This window comes from Cololabis saira, chromosome 9, assembly GCF_033807715.1.
Source record: "Cololabis saira isolate AMF1-May2022 chromosome 9, fColSai1.1, whole genome shotgun sequence".
NCBI classification, from domain to species: Eukaryota; Metazoa; Chordata; class Actinopteri; order Beloniformes; family Belonidae; genus Cololabis; species Cololabis saira.
This window is the reverse complement of record NC_084595.1, coordinates 27660268-27685678: the sequence shown is the minus strand read 5'-3', so window position 1 is coordinate 27685678 and position 25411 is coordinate 27660268. Positions and strand designations below refer to the sequence as shown.

Here is a 25411-nt window from a genome sequence, read left to right as displayed (position 1 = left end):
CACTTATGAAGCAACAGGAGATCCTGGTTCAAGTGCAACAAAAGATGAAATAACTATAGCTGACCATACAACACAATCTACGTATACAAAGTCATCCCACACACCTCAAGCTGTGATCAGTGATCACACAGTGGTTGATGTCATCCCTGCAAGCTCAAGCAGTGAACATAAGAAGGAGGAAATCACATCGATGTCTACCCCACTTCCCACCATTATATATCATGGTGTTACAGACCAACAGGTTGTGATTGTTACTTCCAGCAGCAAACAAGTCAAGACTAATTTAACTGAACAAACACCTACTATGGTTCCTTACGCATCCAAACCCTCAACCATCACATCCATTACTTTAACAAATGCTGCAAGAGATGAGGATGAATTGATTTCTGCAGTGAGCGACAATATGAGGCAAGGCAGCCCCAGACCTGATATTATCACAACGGATAATGTCATCTTTGATGTAGATAGTATCATTAAAGTATCCTCTTCATCACTTTACCCAACCCATAAGACAGAAGAAGCTGGGGGTGTTACACCGTTGTCATTGACACAAACTTTTGAGGTAATAGAAGAAGGTTCAGGGACTGCTACTGCCACCATCTTCACTCCTACACCTGAAACAATTAACGCAGGCTCAGCTTCTAACTCTGTCCCTCTTCAGACCTTCACCTCAACCACAGACTTAAAGTCTGCTACACCTCAGTCAAGTGAGGAATATGTGATAAGCACAACTGAACACGACAATTTAGTCACTCCATCATCCACAACCATATCACCCACAAGTCATGGCATGGATATAGAAAGCTTAAGCTCATCCATTTTCATACCATCTACATCTGAAACTCTCATAAGATCTACAGACTCTCCACTTTATAGTACTGAAATATCAACCAAATCTGACAGATCTAAATTACCCATAACAAGTCCTGCCTCTAGTCTTTTTAGCACTAAGAAGCCGACAGTCACTTATTATCCTGGTGTTACAAGAACTAATGAATCAGATGATCAGCCTGTGACGCAGTCAAATGTTTTTCTGCAAAGTACAATGAAATTTGACCAAATTCTGCCCACAACAAGATCTCTAGTGTCCGCTTCAGCAGAAACAACTGCAGAGATGGAGCAAAGCCATGAGAATAAAACCTCCTCAGTTTCAGTGCAAACAAAGAAAGTCCCATCACCAACTATATCCTCACTGTTTAGCACTGAGACTACAGGGGTGGCTTCCTCTGCAGATGTTACACATCATGAGGCCTCTGAAGAGACAAGACCTTCCTTCACCCCTTCCCCCTCTACCACTAAGAAATCCACTACAACAGACATCTTGTTGAATGAAGATGGTTCAAATGACGCAACAGACAGTAAAGAAGGTGGTTCAGGAGAGATTACTTCAAGTACATTTAGTTCTGACTCTGTCACTCCAGATGTTTCATTCATTTCCAGTCATTCTTCTTCACAACGTCCATCTGTGACCAGCTCAATTGAGTCACAGAAGCCATCAACATCTTTAGAGTTCGGATCAGCTGCAGACAGTTCTTCAAATACAGAGACGGAACTATTGGTCACTAAAGTTTCAGGCGAACTCATATCCTTAAAACCCACTTCAGTTGTTTTTTCAGCTTCAACACAGCCTGAAGATGTGTTTCAATTTGACACAACTGTTGCTCCTGCACACCCAGCAACAACTCCCCAGAGATCATTTGAACAAGTGAGGTCAGAGAGCACAATAACACAGCCCCCTCAGACTGACCTTTCCTCTAAAGATGTATCGCTGACTACAACTCACCCTATCTCTGCAAGTCATGAAACAAGTCAGATTACAGCATCAGCAGCTTCTGGGGCTGTGGATTATTCTGTGACTGAGCCTGGATCAGCTTTAGAAGCTGACGAGACAGTTGAACCCAAGACTAAACCATCTCCAGACACCGATGTCCAAAAAAGTACATCTCTGGACTATAATATTTATAATAATATAGATTATCCACCCCCAGATTATGGAGAAATGAATCCCAATATAGTGGAAACGATTCCCCAGTTCAATGAAACAACAAATCCAAGAGAGGACACTGTGGTTATTTCTACAACAGTGGCTGTTTCTCAAACATCCAAGCAGTTCGACAGCATTGAAAGCACATCTGCAATCAGCCCACTTGTTCTATCAACAGCTGTCACTGTCATGGCAACAAGTCCCACTGCAGCAACCCCTTTTTCTCAGAGTAGCTCAGTGGAAAACATGATCATAGGAAGCACTGCTAAGCCAGATTTGGATGAAATTGAGAACATCACTTCAGAGCAGCTACCTACTTCGACCAAGGGGCCACCTTTACTTAGCACAGGGGCAGAAAGTGGCTCGTCCGTTTCTGAGACTACATCAGGCAGCTCTGAAAATTGGTCTGGAAATATACAGAAGATCAATGCAATGGAACAGCAGCCTCTGTCCCAAGATGAAATCCAGATCATATTCAAGGGAGATGTTACACCAGCTTCAAAGACGGAGACTGTTAAAACTTACAGCCCCCTGAGGAAAGAGGAAGTTGTCAGCAAAACTGGCACAAAAGACAATGAAATTTCCACAAAGACACCCGCAGAATTCACAACAGCTACAGAACCACAATCACAAAGTGAAGAAGTGTCATCAACATCTGTAGCCACCACAGCTACAACTGGATTTAAGGGCCATACAAAGGGGGAGGAAACAACTACACCACCCACTATAGGACTTGATTTGGAGCTCAACATGGATGGCGAGAATCTGGAAATTCCTGGTATGCATTTTCAACTGGCTTTCATTGATTTATAACATAATTTGGATGCTCAGAATGCACTTCTTCTCATTTCAACTTTTATTTTTCTTCCTTAACAGGAGTTCATTCTTGCATAGAAAACAACTGTCTGAATGGGGGATCCTGCTACAAAGATGGCAGCGTCTCCTCATGCAGATGCCCTGCTGGTTACACTGGTCAACGATGTGAAACAGGTTGGATATTCTCCTCACATTCATCATCAGATTAAATCAATACTAATATTAATATTAACAATAAAATCTCCTTTTTTTGTTTCCTATTAAGACATTGATGAGTGTCAGTCAAACCCATGCCACAATGGAGGCACATGTGTTGATGGGCTGGCTTCCTTTACATGCGTGTGTCTCCCAAGCTACTCTGGGCTGTACTGTGAGATGGGTAAGTTTGTTATTCATTCAAAGGAGTCTCTTAATAACTTTATATTTCTAAGTGCTTTGTTTCAAACAAGTGTTTTTTTTTACATTTCAGTTGCAACTACCTGCCTATCAACAATGTCTAGACTGACACAAACATTCATAAGACAGGATATAATCAAACACTTAAACATAGTTTGATTTTATTATATTAAGATACTTAATACAATCAATCATCCTCATCAAACAAGAAAAAATGAGTCAGTCTTATTCTAGACAGACCACCAATATTTAACCAAGTTACCTACTGTATATAGCTGAGCATTTTCCCCCCCCTGTCTCCCAGGCATTATATGAATCACAAACACCTTTAAGTCATCGCCACAACCACTTTTTTACAGCCTCCTTAAAGTGTTGCCTGAAGGTTTGTTGTGTATGATAACATTTGGGACTCTCTTTGAGCTCCCTTGACGTCCATTAGTTTCAGACACATACAACTGACACATCGTCTGCGTATGCTATTGCCGACATTCAGATCTTGATGTAAAGTCTGAGGGTGTGGTTGAATGATTTAAAAAAAGTCTTATATCAAGCATTTTCCTCCTCCAAATTTATCTCTTGACCTTAGTAGAAAATGTCAAGAGTTCAAGGAAAAATGTGAAGGAGAATTAATGACCTGAAAAGGGCAGCCACGTTGCTAAGTGAATCAGACTGCACTTGCACCAGACTATGACAGAGGTCAGCTGTGGTGAAATGTTCTGAAGACAGACACATAAAAGTGTTGTCGTTACTCCAGCTGATCCATTCTAACCATCATTTTTCATGCAAACATGTAAATAAAGGTAAAAAAAATCTGTTGAAGAATACAACTTCACAGCTGCATGCTCGTGATTAAAAATATAAGAAAATACAAAGCAAAAGTCTCACTGATGAAGTTTAACGGCTGCTCTTATAACTGTTATTGAATTTAGGACACCCAGGAAAAGACATCTAGGTGTAGCGTACCCAGTGTTTGAGTCATGTGTCTGTCATTCATCTATCTTAAGTTGCAAACAAAATGCTCTGTCCTTGGATGATTATTCCATGTATCACGAGAGATAGCTGATTAACATGTGCCTTCTTCCTTCGTGATTGAGATTTTAGCATCAGCATAACAAAACTTCAGTGCCCGATGTTACACCAAGTTGCCCATCACTCTCAGTATTGAGACTTACAGGCCTGTAAAAGGATTATTATCATTTTAACCCCTTTCATGACTTCTTCTCATATTAAAAAAAGACAAAAAAACAAAACATTTTCAGGTGTCACATAGAGAATGGTTTCTCAGTTATGATCCTGTTGAGGCAGTGAGGAAGATAACTAGACTGGAAGTAACTTAAGGCTGGGTGCCAAAACTGGGTAATCAAATGTCTGTATTAGGCCTTCTGTCCGGCGGCAGAAAGGATTCTGTTGGCAACATAGGGCTTGGCGGATTTCTTTCAGCCAGTGTTTACGCCCTAAATTTTATTTGAATCTCTCCTCAGTGAATCCCACCCAGATTGTGTACTCAGAAACAGCTGTCTTCCATAGAAGCTTTGCCAAATAAAAAGGGTAAAAAGTAACCTAAGAAGGAACAGCCCGGAAAGCCTTATTGTTTTCGTCTTAGTCTTCACAGACAAAAATGAGGAAGGGAGACAGAACAAGCATGGAACAACTCACACCAATAGTGTGGTAAAGATGCCTTGAAAAATTCACCTGCAACCTCTCAGGAGTTTACATGAATTTGACATATTGACACCAAGTTCATATGTTTGATATACTGTAGGTTTCCTATTCATGAATACTTATTAAAAAGCTTTAGAGGAATCATGATCTTCAACATCTCAACTGCACCTTTTAAAGGTCTTACTGCATAACTTTGCCTCCAGATAGCTGGTTCTAGGGTCCACATGGAAGGATCAATCACAATGTTCCTCTTTCATCTGCAGACAGTATCAGAGATAACTGCAAGCCTGAAGGCCTACTGTACCCAGGTGTTAAGTGTAATATAGATTTGTAGATTAAGTGATGCCATGAATCCTAAATTGTTTTTTTTTTGTATTTATGTTGATCTCTTACATATATAAATTTGTTTCTTGTACACTCTAATTCTCTTTCACTGTCTCTTCCATCAGACACAGAAACATGTGATTATGGCTGGCACAAGTTTCAAGGCCACTGCTACAAATACTTACCCCAGAGGAAAAGCTGGGACTCAGCAGAGCGAGAGTGCCGCATGCACGGGGCTCATCTTTCTAGCATCCTTTCCCACGAAGAGCAACAGTTTGTCAACCGTAAGTTAAAGGATGCACTTTCACATAACCAGTAAGATATATAGGAACATATACAACGGCTATTTTACGATACTTGCTAGAAAAAGAAAACCCTGATAGAGTCATATCAAAGAGAAAAAAGCAGAAACATGATTAAGGCCTTGAAAATGCCACAGTTATCCCTATTTTGTCTCACATTTTCTGCATCTGGACAGTCCTTAAAAGGCATTATGGCTAAGGAGGAGTGTAATCTGTTGTGTTTCACTCTGCCCTGCATGGCAGGTCTTGGACAGGACTACCAGTGGATCGGCCTGAATGATAAGATGTTTGACGGCGACTTCCGCTGGACTGATGGCAGCCCTCTGGTAAGATAGGTTGCTTTCTCACGTATTTTTGTCTCAACAAACATGGCGCACAGACAGTGTAAATATTTGGAAGAGATGCAGATGACAGATGAAGTCATCCAGGGAGAGCTGTTCTTCTCAGTAAGCTCTGGTGACTTTCTCATGACGTCCTCCACTCTGCTTCATATCGCTACGCCCTTGTGACTGCTCTGGCAATAAAGCTGATGGAGAACATACTGTAAGTCACCACCAAGTCCCATAATGAGGGTCCAGCATGTGAAAACCGACAGATTCAGGGATGTAAGTTGTTAAAGGGAAAATGTGCACTGTCCTTGAATGCAGTGTTTATAAAACTGCATACAAATTTGCTCCTTAAGATTCCCTTTACTGGACAGAAGCTTGGCTAATTACAGTGTACATCTGTGTTGCACAGACTGATGTCTCACTTCAAAGATGATCTTTCAGGAGCAGAGATAGGAAGGAAGCAGAAAGAATGCCAGGGGGTTAAAAGATAAGCATAGGACTATTGTGGAGAGCGATTTAGAGGTGATGAAGGTGTGAGTGACGTTGTGTGGAGGGGAGTCGTGCAGACGTGGACTGGTATCTGGTCATCCCCCTTAGTCACGAGAGGGCGCAGCCAGCAGGCAGCCACCTGGGGTGAAGGCTACCAAACAAGCAGCCACACAGATGGAGAGCACCTGTGCTCAGCTGCAGACAGAGAGAGAAAACTGTATGGAAGCAGCCCCGGGGGTCTAGGTGGGTGGTCTCTCTGCTTGATCTAAATAAATATTAAGACTCATTTTAAACAAGTGGGAACTATTTACACCTGAAAAACAATAAAGGGAGTGTAGTAATATATTTAAGACATATAAAGACACTTGCAGACATGGTGTTGCCCGTGTTCATGCGTATGATCAAAGTTTGTTTAATTATCTTGAGGAGGATGCAAGCCCTGCCGGGCAGTTGATGGGTTAACCATTTGTTGTGCCGGGGTGAGCAGAGCAGGAAGTCACTGTATGTTTGTTAGCTGTAATGACAGAGTAACAGAGCCTGGAGGCATGGATTGGAGAGGTGGGGGTGGGTCACAACTTTGAAGAAGCTGTTTGAACCTTGAATGTGCTGAGAGATTGCAGTTAGCATCAATTCTAGCTCGAATGCCCCACAGCTCTACAGCTGTGTGTATACTGTATTTGTAAGGATTTTCTTTTTGTGCAGGCACATGACCATGTGGAGAAATATCAACACAAACTTAGGATTGTCATTATTGCAGAAACACAGACATTGGTGTGACTTGGGTACCAAACATGTCAGGCTCATTAAGCAACCCCCCCAGTGTGATACAGCACGAGCCTCTGGACCACAATATTCTGCTTCAGATTCATGTTGAAAAAGAAAAAGTCTGTCAGCTATCGCTGCTGCCCATACAGTGTGGGTGCATATTATTAAAACACTCTTCATAAATGTATCTTGTATTGTATTTTAGCTCTCCAGGGTCTCAAAGGTTCTGTCAGACGTGAGTAAAGATTCATTTAGTGTAGCACAGGTGGGTCCTAGAGAGATCCAGTTACTCCATCTTGTGGACATTCTTTAAAATTGCAGACTGCTGCTGAAATTAAGCATAATCTGCATTTCATGGATCACTTTGCTGGAGCGAAAAATGAAATTGTAGCAGAACTATCTGAGCCATGACTTGATCAAAAGTGCACTATCAGTATTAGTAACGTACAAAAGAAGGATATTCTATTCTGTTGTCTGTTTAATAAATGAGAGTATCATCCGGTAGTTGATGTTAACTCTTTGTCCTGTACTACAACCAAAATGGCACTGCTGCACACACTTCAGTTGCATTTTGGTTTACTTTTGGTTCAATAATTTATAACAGCGTAATATATTGTGTTTGTCATCTGAGATTTTAATTTCTTTTAAGATTTCCTTAAGACCAGATAATCTTTTCTGTTATATGCTGTTACATAAAACCATAAAAGATTAAAAAAAAAATTGAAAGGCACCATCATTTTCTTTTAAATCCTCTGCTCTTCTTGCAGCAATATGAGAACTGGAGGCCGAACCAGCCTGACAGTTTCTTCTCCTCTGGTGAAGACTGCGTCGTGGTCATATGGCATGAGGACGGCCAGTGGAATGACGTCCCTTGCAACTACCACCTAACCTTCACGTGCAAAAAGGGCACAGGTAAAAAGAACGGAAAGGCGAAACTGATTATTTTGACTAATTCTAAATATAAATTAATAAGACCTGCAATTTCCAAATATCTCGACAAGTTAAGACATTATGAATACAAATCTTTTGTTGTTGTAAAATTCTTTCTTTTAGGAATATTTATTTTTGTCTATTCTGCCTTTTAGTGGCTTGCAGTGAACCTCCGATGGTGGAGAATGCATATACCTTTGGCAAGAAGCGTGAGCGGTACGAAATAAACTCTCTGGTGAGGTACCAGTGTCGGACAGGCTTCATTCAGAGGCATGTCCCAACCATCCGTTGCCGTGGGGATGGACGATGGGATATCCCTAAAATCACCTGCATTGACCGTAAGTACAGCTGGTACTGCGCCGTGACATATGCAGTTCTGAAGACAGACATCGTTACATTCATATGTTCTTGTTTTTGATGACAGCATCGAGCTACAGGAGGACCTTCGTGAGAAGACATCAGCACAATAGTCTCTACAGCATCAACAACTTCAAAAACCGGCAACACATCGACCAGCAGCGCTACCGGGGAAAAAGGGACAAAACTCACCATAAAAGGAAAAGGTCGTGATTTCCACATGTTTCCTCGAGAGAACAACGTAAGCCTGATGCCCGTTTGGAGAGAGGGAAAAAGCAAACGCAAAAAAGAAAGTTTTTCCAAGAAACGCAGGAGATAAGTTGCAGATTTCTTGCAATTTGGATGGCGATGGAATCGCATGAAGTGCCTTTTAGATGTTGACGCAAGACTTTTCATATCTGTTGGTGATTGTTGTAACAGTTTCAGTGTGGTTTAAAAAAAACTACTTTCAGTTGACTTATGGAAAAGCAAAGAGTACTATCTTTATATGTGTATATTATTTTCTAACAGCAAAAGTCTTTTCCTCTTTCTTAGCTCATCAAATAATTCATTCATAGCTGTTACCTAATACCTCTGTACACCAACTATGCCATTTATCACTGCAAGTGCTCCTCATTTACAGGAAGTAAGGTGTTGAAAGAAGCGTTCGTGTTAAAAAAATCCTGTTATCCATCCTGCCGTTTCAGGAAGGGCTACAAGCAGACATACACGACGGATGATCAAGCCCTCATGTTTTCAGCCAAAGTTCTCTTTGTGAGGAGATCAAGCTCTGATTTCTAAGTACACAAACTGCAGTGATTATGCAAAGGACCCATTTCAGATTACATTCAAACAAAATCTAACTTTTATATGAAAACTAATTACAACCCTAAAGTGTTCTATGTTAGTGAACAGAGGCCCAGATCATGTTGTTACACATGGTTTCATAGCTTTCTCAGTAGTTACTGAAATTCCTAATCTAATCGAGAAAATGTAATTTAATTTCCTTATGGAGGCAGCTTTCAAAGAGCCAAATGACCAGCATTTATTATTTCTGCTCTGATTAGTGAATACGATGTCAAATGACATCTTCATAGATAGAAAGCTTAAGAGAGAATCTCAGAAAATGTTATCTAAGAATACTCTCTAAGTACTTATTGACAAAACCTTTATTTGGAGGTGAATATAGATGTTATTCTTTTTTTAAACAGAAGAAGGGAAGTGTGGTTTTGAGTGCATAACTTACACTCAGTTAATACAGCATGTTTACATGAACTATTGTGCTGTTTTTAATCTCTCGCCAGAGTCTGCTGCTGCTTTTCTGTCGTAGCTTAATATATCTTTTCCTACAATGTTTTCTGACTCGTGCTTTTCTTCACAGAACAATTCAGTTTTTGTGGTCACTTCAAATCAGTCAGTGAGTGAATGTATAGTATTTTTTTTTTACGAAATACTCAGAAAGACTTGAACGTAAGAACTGTTTTGGCAGAGATGCGTATAATTTATTTTCAAGCTGCTCTTGATCTCCTCACTTATTTTTTACTGACATGAAAAGTATGATGCTGTCACTTGACCCAGCAATGCTCTTCATGTATTTTTTTTTTGTGATTTTTAAGAGGAAACAAGCCACATTCACAGACTGTTTTAAAAGGATGCAGTGAAAATGGAGAATTACTCAGCAGTATGATTGATTTGCATGTCTTTTTTACATATTCAACAGCAATCGGTGGTCTGAGAGTCCACATCAGCAATGATCTGCAATATTTATGTCTTGTATCATTGGCAAAATATTTGTACATGTGGGTGGTGATGTGTCTCAGCCAGATTTTTAATAGAGAAATGTCATTTTTGTGCACATAATACATTTTATATTTATAACTTAAAAAAAAGCAAAAAACAATTTATAATGTGAATATCTGGGATGTTTGTGTTTTTGTAAGGATCATTTTTTCCTGCTTTAAGTCACCAAAGAAATAAAGTAAATATATTGATATTTTAAAACTTGTATCCATAAAATGTTGGCCTTTGTTCGAATGTCGAGCGCCTCAGCTTTTTCTTGAGTTCTTGATAGTTTTAATGGCGCAAGAGCCTTTTGATTTATTTATTTGCTTGCATGGAAAATGTCCAAAAGTTAAAATGTGCAGGAAAAGAAAGTGTTTGGAGAAGAATGTTGTTTCCTCTCACACTAAGCACTGAGGGAAGTGTACCAGCAGGTAGTGCTATCAGACTACAAACCCAAACCCGGAGTTTGTGAGCTGTAATATAAGACTTGAGTCCAGGGGGACCTATCAGACACGGCCAACAAACCTGTAGATAAACTGACAGTACATTCACACAGTGCTGGTGAAATGTGGCAGACCACATGGTGTGAGAAAAAAAACTTTCTGAGTACATTACCCTTCAAAACAAGTCCCAGAGTGCCTCCTTATGCAGCACTCATTTGAAAATCACAATGACATTGCTGTCATAGAGCCCCATTACCTGGGAAATAACATCGAGCTAGTTGTAATCTTAAGGTTTTCACTGTCACTGCCCACGCTGTCATTAGACCAGAATTGACATTTGATTAAAGGTTACTCCTGGATGCCCATCCGAGAGTACAGGCTGCAATCTGTCCTCATGAAATGCAGATGTCTCATGACTGATTAGTGGAGAAACCTAGACCGTGCTGCCCATGACTCACTGGGATTTAACTAGATCTGCAGGTTCACTGTGGAAGGGAAATGCACCTCGGCTATACCTACTGTCTTAGCCTTGACATGTGCTTTGTCAAGTCCAAGGTAAAGTTACATTATATCACTCACTAATTACCCTGCCATTCTCTTGTCTTTTATAACTCAGTGTGGATGTGTAAGTGAGAACTATTTTGGAAGTATATATCAGTAGACTTTATGACAGTTTCCACAACATCTGATTGTTTGAAACTGCAGAGCTATACCAAATAAAAATGCTCTGCATAACTGCAGCAGCCATTGATTGCCCATTCAAATAAGCCTCCAGACAAAGAAAATCTCCAGTGCGTGTAAAAGTGGTATAAACACATGCTTGCTTTATGAGAAAATGCAATACTATTCTTTTCCAGGTAAGAAAAAAGTCTTATAGCTCACATCTTCCTTGTATTCCATCTAAATACTGACCCAGTTCCCATGGATTTTCACAATCTTTAAAACATTGAAACCCTTTCTTTGTCTTACTATGGTTTGGGCTGGTAGCATTGGGCATAAAAAAAGATAAATAAATGCGAAGGGATTCTAATCTCAGCTTGTCTCTGATGTGAGGCGACATCCGATATATAACCCCTAATTTGAAAGCGTAATTGATCATATTTAAAGTCACTCTATGTAGCAATATCACTTCTGAACACATGGGGGCATATGGGTTTACTGTGTTGACAAGAGCTATTGACAGTCCTATGCACAGAGAAGAGATGGTCCAGATGTCTTGTTTGTACCACATCTGGTAAAGTTAACACCTCAGAGTCAGCTCTAATCACTGTAGCTATTTAGCACTTGGCATTTTCAGTGAATTTGGCATCAGAGATGTGACTTGAGAGGTAAGAGAGCATGATCAAATTTATTGTCAAGCTTAACCATAGTGACTACTGGGGCCTGCTCGGGATTAGATTTAAAGGGTTTATGAAGAAGCCAGGTCACTAAATGGCACATTGCCTCTGTTCAGGAGCCGAGATAGGAGTTGAAGTAACCTTCTTCTGTGGAAGCCTATTGGTGACCAGCTGACATGTGGCCCATTTTAGGATTAACCAGTGTTTGATGTAGTCGGTCCAGTCAACATGAGCTCCCATGAACTGCTCCTCAGACAACTTCAGGTGACATCACATACAGAGATTGTCCACTTTTCATTATAACATTTCTTGTGATATGCTGCCCCCATGTGGTCAGAGGTGATATTTCTACATACAAAGGCTTTACATATTATCTTGAACATCACCATCTCTACATTGTGATTTATTGTTGAAAAAGGACACTTAAAGGTTTAAAAGTTGTATTCTTTATTTTACACTGCATTCTTGAAAAGGTACATGATAATAAGATACAAAAAATACCTTCATATTCATCATGCACATGTGTGCACATACACACATCTACACGTCTGCAGTAAGTACTACGTCAGTGGCCAGGGTTAGAAAAAAAATTAAAGTAAATAAAAAACACAAAACTTCATTTTAAAATGTTTTTTTTTTTACACACTAACTATAAATTTGTGCTATCTACTGATTGTGGCATGTCTCTAAATTATCAAAACATCAAGATCAAGTTTGCTATTGTCCATAGGAAACTAATTGAGGAACTAGATCCAGTCACCACAGTGAGTTAATGTTTTTATTTTCTTTTTTTTTATTTAGAAGTATGAGAAACTATAAATGTTAGGTCTTTAAAAGATTTGACTGCTTGTGGAAATTTACGGCTCACAGTAAATTTCTACCATCAGTCAGAGTGGTTTTCCACTCATACATTTACCATTTATAGCTGTAATATATAATACTATAATATCACATATTTTGTTTATTTGTGGGAATGGCCATTATAAGTACTCATTTCGGGGTATGTTTTAGTTCACAACCCCTTTGTACTTTTCATGCAATTATCATGCAATAGCTAGCCAAAGTCCTGCTAATATAACCGTAAAAAGATAGAGTTCATGAAAAAAAAACTTGAAAGAGAACAGTAAGCATCTGAAAATCTGAAAAGTAAACTAAAACAAATGTTGCATGAGGTTTGAGGGGTGAAATCTAGTTTAGATTGTAATTGGGAGTTGATCTCATAGGAACTTTTAATGCAAAATGAGTCCAAGATCAAGACATTTCCAGTCATTCTTTTTGCAGATAATTTGGCCACAACACTTGAAGTTAGAAAAACCTTTTTTACAGTCTCACAGATTACGAAAGCAACCAACAAAAACCCCCAAAACAAAACAAAACTAGATTAAACAAATCAGAGGCTACTGCTGCAACAAGTGATCAGTCAAACATATAACTTGCTGCAGCATAACATGTGTATATCAAATCATAGCCAAGTTATGTTTATCACATTGCAACCAGTTTGGTCTTTCATAGCTGTGGCACATAAAATACCATATTATTCAGACATATTTTGAAGCAGCAAATATCTTCTGCAGAAGAGCATAAATGTTTTCGATCTTGAACTTCATATGTAACCAAACTCAGATGATGCTGACAACTAAGTTCTTGTCTCAGTCGCACCTTAATACTGCTACCATTTACTCAACCATCTGATGCAGAGCTTTTATAAAAAAGGGAAAACCCAAAACAGCAAACAGTGTGTACAAACATTTTGTTGTGTATTGCATATGGGCAGGTGATATTTGTGTTATCACAGCTTTAGAAAGGTTTTGAGTTCATGCTAGTTGATATCCAAAGCTTATGGGCTTCACTGTTGATTTTAATGGCTGTGGTTGCTTCTGCTCTTTGGTGGTTATGGTTTCTCTACGACATTCTACGCCCTCATTCATCAGCCTTGAAGCAGTAGACGCCGTAAGACTTTTGATTTTTGTCTGTGAATCCAATAAAGCGCACCGCGGCTTCTGTGGGGCTGCAGTTCTTGCGGGGTCTGGATATGGGGTAGCGGACACTTCCGTCAGCCAGCCAGCCTGCATCACAGCGATCGTAGCCCTGAAGCTTCCAGGCGGAGTACATTTGGCCAACCTTGGCAATTTCTGCATTGTCATCTAAGCACGCCTGCACAGCCTCATAAAAGGTGAGCCTCTCAGGCTGGACCAACCAGTAGATGTGTCCTGACAAAACAGAGAACAAAACAGTCGGCCAAAGGAAGGACTTTCCTCTGGTGGAGCATTGCATCTGAGAAGCTGCATGGTGGTCTGCATGACCATTTTTTTGTTCTAGCAAAAACCAATTGATGGAATGCAAAAAAGAATACTGCAAACAACAACTAAAAACACGGACAAGATAAATGTAACTACTTACCTTTGACTTCAGAAGCAAAGCAGAACACATCAAACCGGCTCGTCCTCTTGTCTCGGCGCCCGTAGTTTCTGACACCGGGCCCGCTGTTTGAGCCACCACAAGCCTCTCTGGGTATGGTTATGGGATACTGCACAGTACCGTCACTCAGCCAGCCAGCGTTGCACCAGTCCAGACCATCCTGCCAGGCTTCATAAAGCTGATCATAGGAGGCAATCTCAGCATCCTGCTTTGCACAGGCTTCCACAGCACCGGTGAAGTTCAGGTTGTAACGGCCTCCACGAGGGGAGTATGGGAATACAACACCTGAAAAAGCGAGAAGGTATTTTAGGAAAACATAGTCTGAAAGATAGTGTATTATGAATTTAAAAAATACATTATATATTTGCTCTTATTATATTATCAAACTGGATGCAAAACCTGTGGAATTATCTGTGTTTATCTGCTATATATATAAGTGTTCAGCACAGTCAGATGGCAAACATAAACAAAAATTGAAGTTTGGATAATTGTGGAAATTGTGCAAAATTCAGCTACACGAGTTAAGATATCCATTAGTCCGCAGTTATACACAAATAATCTATAAATGAAGACATCTCGATACTCTCCCTATACATGCGTGTTTTCAGCAGTGGTGAACTCATAGGCACGATGGCAAAAGACAAGGGGAAAAAGACGCCAAAATTAGGCTAAAGACTAAAAAACTGGTTTCACACAATGAATACAGGAAAATGTGTGAATCCTGAGCAGGTGGTGTTTTGTTGTATTTTTTTTTCTCTCCCTGGACTGTGGGGACGCTTCTCTATATATATAAATGAAAAATAAATAAAAAGTTGATCACAAAAAAAAAAGGAAAATGTGTGAATTATCTATACTATACACTTCACCTGGTAATTCCAGCTGGAAATACTCCACAGTCGTGTCATGAAACAAGAATCATGCTGCAGAAATCACTATTACTGTATATAAAACAATGTAGAAAAATTCTGAAGGAGCAACTCCTATCAGGAATCAAACTGGGTTGTTATAAATGTTTCATTCTGTTTCTTGCAATAGTCCCTTGTTATTGGACATCTCCACAAATGGCAGGTCTAGTAAAAGTCCAAAGGATTTTCACATGCAACCATCTCCAGAGCATCGGCCAAAAAAATCACATTAAATGATTTTGATAAAGAAAGATACAAAAACTTAACCAAAAATCTTAATTTTTTTACAAGAATTAGACTAGGGGCCTTATTTTAAGAGGGTGACCATATACAAGATAAGAAATAATGATTTGCTTTTTGTACATAATTATTGTGGGAAATTGTTGACTTGAAAGTGATACTGAACAAAAGAAAAGAAAAATAATTACCCATGGTGAGACCACTTTCCACCTCTAAGATGATTTCTTGCACCATGTCCTCTTCTCCGCTGATGATCTCACACAGGTATTTTCCCGTGTCCTCCACGGAGACGTCTTCTATTACTATGGATGCATCGTTATCACTGTCGGGGTCCCTCAGAAACACGCGATCCTCAAACCTTCCATAGGTCCTCCTGTGGAATGCCATTGAGCTCAGGACATCCTCACTGGAGGATTCATCATCTGCCACTTTGACCCATTTGACTCGCAGGCCAACATTGCCAAAGAAAAAGCTGTCGTAGGATAGGAGCTTGCAGGGCAGCGTGACGTTGCCACCCAGTTCAGCCTTGACTAGAAAAGAAGAAAAAAAAACACCTTGTAGTCATGGTAAGTTTGACATACTTTAACTTCAAAAATATTATATAGTGCTTGTAAAACATTTTTCATGAATTCCACATAATACATACAAGAAATCTTGCTTTGGTTTAGTGACTGTGACTTACTTAAAAATGATTCAGTGAAAATCAGTTGGAAAAAACACCAAATTTTGAATAATGCTCAACAACTGGTTTGTTGCACAATAGTTACACAATATATTGTGGCCCATGTAACTGTAAGTATTAGCAAAATACAAATGTGAGCACTGATAAAGTGTGCAGCTCTGGTCAAAATCTTTCTTGTAAAAGGGTCTAGTGTCTGGTTATTAAATCTATTACTGGGCATCAGCCAGTCCTAAGCCCCTGGAGCCAATCTTTCTCTTTGGTTTCCTTCCTGCTGTTTTAAGACGTGGCTGCTGCAAATCCTTTGTTCCTCAGCCTTTACTTTCAAAGTGAAACGCTTATCTTTCATCCACACCATCTGATTTATGTTATAAATGTCAAGCTCACAAATGAGTAGCAGGAATGATTCCCTTTGAGCACTGCTTCTCCATCGTTCCCTTCCAAACTAGGCCACCCTTTAGCTCAAAATGGAAGGTCATCTGTGTCTCATCATGGGCTTCCATCATTTTCCTGACCTGCATGTTTACACCTTATGGGACTTGCTTACTTAAGAAGACCCCAACATGCAGGAGCTGACCTGTGCCAGGAACTAATAAGTACCAGATGGATGAATGTACAGGACCTCTGACTCCACTCCACCCCCAACAAACAAACACACCCCGGGATAGTTAAGCCTTTAATACTGTCTAATGTAAACAGAAGTACAATCATGCAAAAGGTAAATGCAACAAACAAATCACAACTATAGTTTCCAAGTGATACCATGTGATTGTTCCGACAGCCCATTATTCCTAAAACTCAGTTGTGCAACAAAGGCCCACCGATCCACCATCCCACTGGTACGATAGCCCATTATTGAAAATAGACAAAGCACTACTCTGATTTCTCACTGTTGTGAACAAAGTTTTTTTTCCACGGTGACCTGAACTTGGCCGGTGACCCTGACTGTGTCTCAGACCATGAATACTCTTTGCATGACTCAGCACTGTGAAAGCTGCATGTACTTATGCCAAGATTATATTATGATGGTGAAATTAAGACCTAGTTTTGATGAATAAAGGGACTGTTGTGTTGGGTGGGAAAAAAATAAAATCCTTTAGCATTAGCATGGCAGCACCTGTGTCCAACTGGACTCGCAGCAGTCTGACCAGCACTTATCCATGCTGTACCCTCTTAAGTATTTCCTGCTTGTGTTGTTCTCCCAGATGTAAGGCGCTTTGGATAAAAGTGTCTGCTAAATGACAGTAGTAGTAGTAGAAGAAGTAGTAGTAGTAGTAGTAAAATAAAAATGATGCCCAGCCTGCAACTCCACATGCTTTTTGAATAGTGTGATCTTTGTGCAGGTTTTGGGCATGACCAAGGGAAACATTTAAACAACATTTAAGCATGCCATGCACCACTCAAAATAACATTTGAAGCTTTTACATTTGATATATTGAGCAAGATTACAATCAGGACTGTGCAGAGACCTTTGAATGGATAGCCTAGGTGCTTGAAGAAAAAAAAAACCGTCATTGCATCACTGAACTCTGGCACTTCAGTCGTGTAATCTTGGTATTTTTAGTGATTCACATTCAAATAAAATGAAACATGGAATTGCATTAAAATATGTGAAGACCTACCTCTAACCCACCAAGTGAAATAATCACACATCCCATGTCTCCGAGGAGCTGTGTGAGCCTAGCGTCTGCTCAAATTAAATACCGTCCACTGGAAATCTCACAGTACCACACATTGCTTTCACAGTTGTGTGTGAGAACAATTGACAAATGTATCGAGAGACAATGTCAGAAAGACTGTGCTCTCAAGTTCCATGTTTGACTTTTTTCATTTCGATATGCATCCAGGTTAAAGTGTTGTGTAACACCATGTTTTAGTCCTCCAAAAAGATAATGTTCACACATTTCACCCTAAAATGTATTGTAATTAATTGGTAACATAACGGCATTGTTTGTTGCTGAGAGGCATACAACAGTTAAAAATTTCACAGGCCTCCTATGGTTAGATAACTCTAACTGGTGCTATTCTTTCTTTATGTTAAATAAATTAATATATGAAAAGAAAACCCGTAAGGTTGGACAAAACTAGTTTTTGGCTTTGTTTGGACCGAAGGGACATTGGAGCGTGGGGCCAAGTATTATGACGTAAACAGACTGTCGGACGAGTGGGGTGTTGGTCCACTGACAATTTAACTGGGCTGTCAGATTAATTCAGTACTGAAACGATGAGAATTATAACTGTTTCTGACATGATTAGTGTTAACAGTGGTTCAAAGTGGTTCTTTAAGAGCTTTTCTTCTCACTTACTGCTAGTGGATGGTCTGTTTCAAGTGGCCATGTCTGTCTCTGTAATCTGATCTGGGAATTATTTAAGCTGACATGTCTTGCCAGAACCATGCAAGCAAAATGCTCTTCAAAAGAAACGAACGTGTCCCCCATGGGTTCTTTAGGAAATAAGAACAGCTACTGGCTTTCTGCCATTGCCACTCTGCTCAAATCACAAAATTTTCAGTACAAAGACACATGCGTAGAGAAACTACAGTGCTATCAACTCCTAACTAAATCCAAGCCGAAAATGTTCTACTTGAGTTTTAGTTTGAAGTTGGCATCCTGTTGCGATTTGAAAAATTACTTTCTTCATGTGTCAAGTTTTATTTTACTTTCCAACCTTGAGACTGTTTTCCTGCTCTGATTGGTTTCACCTGCATCTTGTTAACTTTGGCTCCTTGTGTATTTAGTTTATGTGTTTTGCCCGTCTTGATCATGGAGCGTTATTTAGTGATACTACTGCTAGTGAGGTATATTGGATTAAAATATGCAGTTTTCAGTGTCATGAAGTTGGCTCTTTTAATCTGACTTGGTGACTATATTTTGCTCCACATGTTTTTTATTTAAATCGGATGAAAAGACAAACACCATAAGTAGTGCAGATTTTCAGCAGCAGAAAGACATGAACGATGTAAACTTATTGAGCTGTACCTCAGTTATGCCCATGCAGGTATAACAGCGCCCCATCATGGTAATTTACCATGCAAACATTACTATTACATAAAAAGCGTACATATTCATCATGACCAGTCCTTATATACTGTCAAGGCTGTCTGTAGGATTTCACAAATCTCTTCTTGACTGAATTAGGCAGCATGTGATACATCTTTTTGAGAAAACCAGGATGACACATTGAGCACCCCTTTTTTATGAGAAGATGGAAGAGTCCGAAGAAGAAAATCTGCGTAAGTTAACCCTTTGAACCCTTCAGACATGGTATAGAGTAGAGTATGTATAGCATATAAATAACACCTCAGAGCACCCTTGGGTTTTAGGAGTTAAACAGTATCTTAATTGGGGCTTTAGATGTATACAACACCGGTCAAGGAGGTGGCATGCACCCCCTGTCCAGTTCTTCATGCACTGTGAAACATAGGAATAACTATGTCTCACTTTTTGGTAGACTGCCTGTTACTTGAACTCTTCAACAAACTTCCAGTTCGGTTAATCACCTTTATCTGCATCACATTCCAAAATTGGGTCAAAATCGTGCTTCCAACTTATGCATTAGACTTATCACTTCTTCATAAGCATTTAATCAACAGAAGCCTACACACCTAATCCCTCCCTCGTACCCACTTCTTGTGACTATACATGTCTCCCCTTTCTCTTTTAAAGGTCTACATAAAGTGACAGGGTCTATTTCCAAATCACCACACCCACCAGCCCCAGTCACCTCTTGAGTAGTCAGCAAGATGCCAAGTATTTCATGAGGTAAGAAACACCCTCCATGCCTATTACTACTGTCTTTCCACGCAGTGCAAAGTTTAAGAGCAGTCTGGATAGGAGTCCTCTTAACTTTTCTTTTTGCCACAGAGGAATGGCTCACAACTTTGCCTGGCTCATTAATTCTCCACATGAGCAACAGTGGCGAAACAGCCCATCAAACCTCAGGCAACAGGTGAGGGCGATGGTGACATCAACTCACCAAATGTGATGCCACCTATTTTAATTGCCTAGACATTCTGACTTTTCCAAACCATGCTCAGGATATTAGAGCCGATGGAATAAAGAGGTTCATTGTACTGTCTTGTGGAAACATTACTCCATCCAAAACAGAAAAGCAGCCTGTGGTTTTTAATCCTGAAATATGAGATGCAATGGGAGCATTGATTAAACAAATGTTCATACTGCCTTAAACTTTGAGGCATATCCATTGTGAAGGACCTTTGAAGTTAATAACGCTTGAGAGAACGTAGTAGCAGCAAACCAGGATGTTAAAAGTATCTTTCCTGCTCCTGTTTTTTCCCACCACATAAGATGGTCTTGATCATAAAGCCGCAGCCTGTTTTCTGTACTTACACCCGCTGGGCAGGATAAGAAGCCAGCCATTTTTTCTCTGACAAATCTTGAGCTACATGGCTCTCTGAGGTCAAAGGTGTACAGCGAAATTGTCTAATTTAAAAGACAAATATGTGATCAAATGATACAAACAGTTTGTATCAGGTTTTTTTTCCTTTTGAATAGTGCAACTGGGAAAGAAAACAAAGGAAAGTACTAAGTGAGTGCATGTGCATAACAATGAAGCAGCTGCAGCCAAGCCCTACTGCCATTTTATTACCCAGTCCAACCCTCTCTCACTCAGTAAAAGGTTGCATTAGCAAATGATTGGAACCATCTGTTTCTTTGCAACGCTGAACTGTTAATTAACAACAATAAAGCAATCCAAGTCTACTCTGTTACCTATATTCTGAAACTACAAAGCGTCTCATTATGCTGTTCAATCCTTTAACTTGATTTCAAGTCACTGAATGACCAAACCTGGTCCGAATCCATCTTCTGTGAAAGCATGGAAACCTGCATAATGCAATCTTGCACGTCTCCATCAGTGTGTGCACAATGAGCCACACCCTCTGAAAGAGCGGGGCGGCCTGAGTCACTTTACAACTTCCCAACAATTTGCTCTCTTCTGCTGCTGGCCCATTTGTGTCAATATGGAGTAGGGATTAACAACCACAGCTGGGACAAACACAGCAGGCCACCTCCTACACACCCATTCCAATAAACTTTTTCCTGTGTTCTGTCATGCAGAACAAGCACTAGCACAAAGTCTGTGCATCTGCGCAATCATTTGGGAGCACGTAAGCAATCATAAGCACACTTGTACAGTCAACTGTCCAAGGCAAGTGTTGAATTTCACTCAGGATAAATGCATACAAATGCAAAAGCATCCAACATGGCTCTAACAACATTTTCAACTCAGCCGCCAGCCTCAGCCCCGTATCCAGCCAAGCCCTCTTTCCCACCCAGCCCCAAGCAACCGGGCCAAGCCTCAGTAACCAATAGCCACAGCAAGCATTAGACTTAACAGACCATTACTTCAGAAGGAAAGACAGAGTCATTTGGCTGCTGTTCAGCATGGGGCTCTGTACGTTTGGCTGTGGGTCATTAATCTTCACTCCCCTCTTGACAGGCTGCCTGTTACTATGACTGGTTTCCAAAAGCTCCCGCTTGTAGAGTGAGTCACTCGGTGTAATGACAGACAACACCCCATGAACGGACATGGTGCTCGTATTCCAAAAGAAACATACATTTACTGTGCCGAACAGTGATTGATCTGGATTTAGCTGAGTAAATGGTTCTGAGTAATGCAGACAGTTTGGCCGATTTTTTAGGCACATTACTGGCCTGTGGAAGAAATTTTTGAGTTTTGATGAGAGGGCTGAATCCCTTCACAGTGTGAATCTTCTCCCTGCAGAGCGACCGTTTCCTCTGATCCTCGGACGATTGCTGAGACATTCCTAATTTGAGATCTACTGAGTCAGCTTGCGGAGTTACTGAAAGTGCATTAAATATCACTCAATCCATATAACACAAGGGTTTCTGGCCGGCCCTTCTTCTTCTTTCACCACATCAATAGATCTACTCTTTCACAGTCACAGCAACTATTTCAAGGTGCCATCCTTAAGGCAGGTATGACTTAAAAATTTGAACAGCCCTGTGCTTCAGTGCAGGTTTTCTCTGATAATAAGTTTCTCTAGGTTTTCATTTTACAACAAAAACTAAAGAAAAAAAGAACAGTTTTACAGGCAAAAATTCTTTGCTATTTTCCTACCTACCCCAAGAAGTATCCACACTTTACAAAGGGCAAGCACTACTAGCCCAGTTTCAGCTACCATGGTACTTGTGACCCACTTTAAACAACCATTAGTATTAGTAGTGTGGTTTTTCATTCAGCCTCTATGAATGACAAGATAATTTATTCACCAGCCACTTCATGCTGAGGTGGTCTGTATGTAATTCAGTGAGTAAATGGTGAGTCACAGTCTGGGAGTGTGTGTTACCCAACAGACAATTCTGTAGCTTCTACAATGACACTCTTGTTACAGCAGCCTGCGCTGTGGCACTTTACTCAGATCCCTTTCAAAGCTCATGTTCTTGATCTTTCACTCCATGCACACACTGACACACACATTCTCATTCAAAAAATAGAAAAGGAAAATAACCAACACTCATTCAATATCATTCTAGTCTTACCTGTTATTATTGTGGATGGACTTGTCATTTCACAGTATGCACTGCCAGCCAGGGTCAGGGAGATTACTATGATACACAGCAGATTCATCATTTTATCTTTCGCTCTCTTTATGTTTTCAGCTCAAAACTCCTTTCAATAGAAATATAAATGAAAAATGAAATAATAAAAACAAAACAATCTAAAGAAAAATGAAAATACAATTGCCAGATAAACCAGATTTCCTCTCCTTTAATTTTCATTCATCTGTCTCCTCTTTCTGTTTGTGCAGCAGCCGTCTGCTACTGGAAAATTTGGTCTCCTCGGAGGTCCAGACAAATGCCTTTTATTGTAGCCTAGCATGGTAGAGACCACTCCTCCTCCCCTCAGCCCATCACCATGGCACTTCCTCTATGAAACTCCCTATTCTCCCTTGGGGGAAACAGGAAAACAGCAAAACTCTATACAATTAACCTGCAGATAATTATCCGCAGTTACGTGTTTGTCAGATAGAGCGAGAACTTGCTGGAAGAAATGCTCTAACGGAATCATACAGAATCATCTGTTTCTTTGTCATGCTGAACTGTTACTTAACGGCAATAAAACAATCCACTTTCGATCTATCTATCTATCTATCTATCTATCTATCTATCTATCTATCTATCTATCTATCTATCTATCTATCTATCTATCTATCTATCTATCTATCTATCTATCTATCTATCTATCTATCTATCTATCTATCTATCTATCTATCTATCTATCTATCTATCTATCTATCTATCTATCTATCTATCTATCTATCTGTCTGTCAGTACCCTTCCATTAAAGAAAGAAGAATCCACAGCACTCAACGAAATAACTTGAATCTAACAAAAGCAATAAATAAATAAATAAATAAAAACTGACTTAATGGGAATCAGACGGCTTTTGAATTGTGGTTGAACAGAATCATTAAAAAAGAAAAAAGACAAGTAACTGTTTGAATCTGGCCTGGACAAATTAGTTGGTGTCCCTAGAAATGACCACAGTGACATGTTAAACTAAAATGTGTCCTGTAATTAGCATCACAGCTGGCTTCAGTCTTGAAATCAGTCAGTCTGAATATTTAATGTATGAAAAGTTGTCCCTTTGCCGTATGATATCTAGGTGTGCCCCACATTGAATATGGACAAGAGAAAGCATAGGAGAGGGTTGTCTGAGGAGATCAGAAACATAATTCAAGACGAGCATGTTAAAGGTAAAGGCTGGAAGACCATATCCAGCATCATGAGCCTGACTACAGTAGCAAATTTCATTCATGAGTTCAGTGTCCCAGGGACTTGAGCCAAGCTAACTGGATGTGGCTCCATAAGGGAAATTGATGACAAATTGAGGAGAGAGAAGATATTAATAGTAACCAAAAAGCCCAGAGAAAACTCCCAAAGAGATTCAAGGTGAACTCCAAGGTCAAGATACATCAGTATCTGATCAAACACTCATTTCTCTTTGAGCCAAAGTGGAATTAATTGAAGACCAACGAGGGGGACTACACGGTTGACATCAAATCATGAAAAAAAAATCAAGACTGGAATTTGTTAAAATGTATATTTACAAGGCACAAAGCTTCTGGGACACTGAAATTTGAAGATGTGAGACAAAACTGTACCTTTTTGGGAAGTCAAAAGTTACTTTTGTCAGTTTTGCTTTACTTTACTTTAGTGACCATTGTGAGGTTCTCTTTCTTTAATGAAAGAGTATCTATCTATCGAGTGTGTGTGTGACATAGGGGGAGGCATGGCGGAAATCTCCAGTGATCAGCAAGCGGTATTCTGCGATTAATTACAGTTTGGCAGCAGTTGAGCCAATGAAATAACATGCTGGATTGACGGAAACTCACAGCCAGCTGTTCATTATTTAATGTATAGAGACCTTCATTCAGAATAATATGGCTGAAAAATGTCAATGTGTTGTCAACAAGTACAACAACCCCCCCCCCCCTCCTTCCCTTAAGAAGCTCAGCATCAAAACTGGTGTAGACAGGATATTTCAAAACCGAGCATATTGACAGAAAAATAGTTATGTAAAAATGTCAAGAAAACAGAAAAGTTGCAATATGATCAGATTTACGGCAACAGGCTGCCACTGGTGTGGCGCCGTCATAGGGCAATTACATTTACACAATTTTGGATGAGACAGACAGACTGAAAACATATGTTTCAGATTCTTTCTGGTTTAGTCTCACTTTTATTATTGTTCATTCCATATTTTAGACTTCATTTGAACATTTGATAGATTTTCTCAATGATTACCTGTGAGAGGTAATTAACTCTGCTCCTCTCCATTTCCTTTAATACTGTTGTAAAAGGCAAAGAAGCACTGAGAAAGTAGGACATGGACTTGTAACAGCTATTAACATACAGTACACTGTAAGGCCTCGACTGAACATTTAATCAGTCTGTAAATGGAACAAGATGTGGCTCAAACTTATCCACTCTGCTGGAGGTATTACATATCCATATTGTATGTTTTACAGCTGGGGCAAACTAAATTGTTTTCTTTCAGTCTTGCCATTTCTTTCCTCAACCCCTTCAATCAGTCTTTTAGTCCCCGCAGAAATGACAGCACATTACACAGAGGACCTCTGATGTATGATCTGGAAATGTCTATGTCCCAGCTTGCATTGCATCCTTTAACCCCAGGTAGGGGGCAAAAGAATGGGCCTGATTGAGTAATGAGTAAACAAGACTGCCCCAAGGTAAAATTATGATCACACATGGCTCCAGTGTGAGGG

The 25411-nt window shown here is 39.9% G+C and overlaps 2 protein-coding genes across 2 annotated transcripts in view; one reads left to right on the top strand and one right to left on the bottom strand.

The window, feature by feature from the left end:
• LOC133450405 (versican core protein-like) overlaps window positions 1–10299 on the top strand; it is a 56655-nt gene extending 46356 nt beyond the window's left edge. The window contains exons 6-12 of the mRNA XM_061729019.1: window positions 2861–2974; window positions 3066–3179; window positions 5308–5466; window positions 5728–5810; window positions 7835–7979; window positions 8153–8335; window positions 8422–10299. Of these exons, the coding sequence (XP_061585003.1) occupies window positions 2861–2974; window positions 3066–3179; window positions 5308–5466; window positions 5728–5810; window positions 7835–7979; window positions 8153–8335; window positions 8422–8567 (944 nt within the window). The 3' untranslated portion in view covers window positions 8568–10299. The remainder of the gene's footprint in view (window positions 1–2860; window positions 2975–3065; window positions 3180–5307; window positions 5467–5727; window positions 5811–7834; window positions 7980–8152; window positions 8336–8421) is intronic.
• Window positions 10300–12325: 2026 nt separating this feature from the next.
• Window positions 12326–22946, bottom strand: LOC133450404 (hyaluronan and proteoglycan link protein 1-like). Its single transcript, XM_061729018.1, has 4 exons — window positions 22662–22946; window positions 15647–15988; window positions 14296–14598; window positions 12326–14105 (listed from the first exon to the last, which is right to left on the bottom strand). Exons 1-4 carry the CDS (start codon window positions 22750–22752, stop codon window positions 13816–13818), a joined length of 1026 nt encoding a protein of 341 aa, XP_061585002.1. The 5' UTR covers window positions 22753–22946; the 3' UTR covers window positions 12326–13815.
• Window positions 22947–25411: the final 2465 nt, after the last annotated feature.

Bases quoted from the DNA above. Each gene is read 5' to 3' on its own strand.
- LOC133450404 (XM_061729018.1), bottom strand. From the start codon at position 22,752: ATGATGAATCTGCTGTGTATCATAGTAATCTCCCTGACCCTGGCTGGC. The intron at 14,599-15,646 runs GTAATTATTTTT...TCGCTTTTTCAG, and splicing joins GGAAAGTGGTCTCACCATGG to GTGTTGTATTCCCATACTCC. The intron at 14,106-14,295 runs GTAAGTAGTTAC...CTGTTTTGTCAG, and splicing joins CTTTGCTTCTGAAGTCAAAG to GACACATCTACTGGTTGGTC.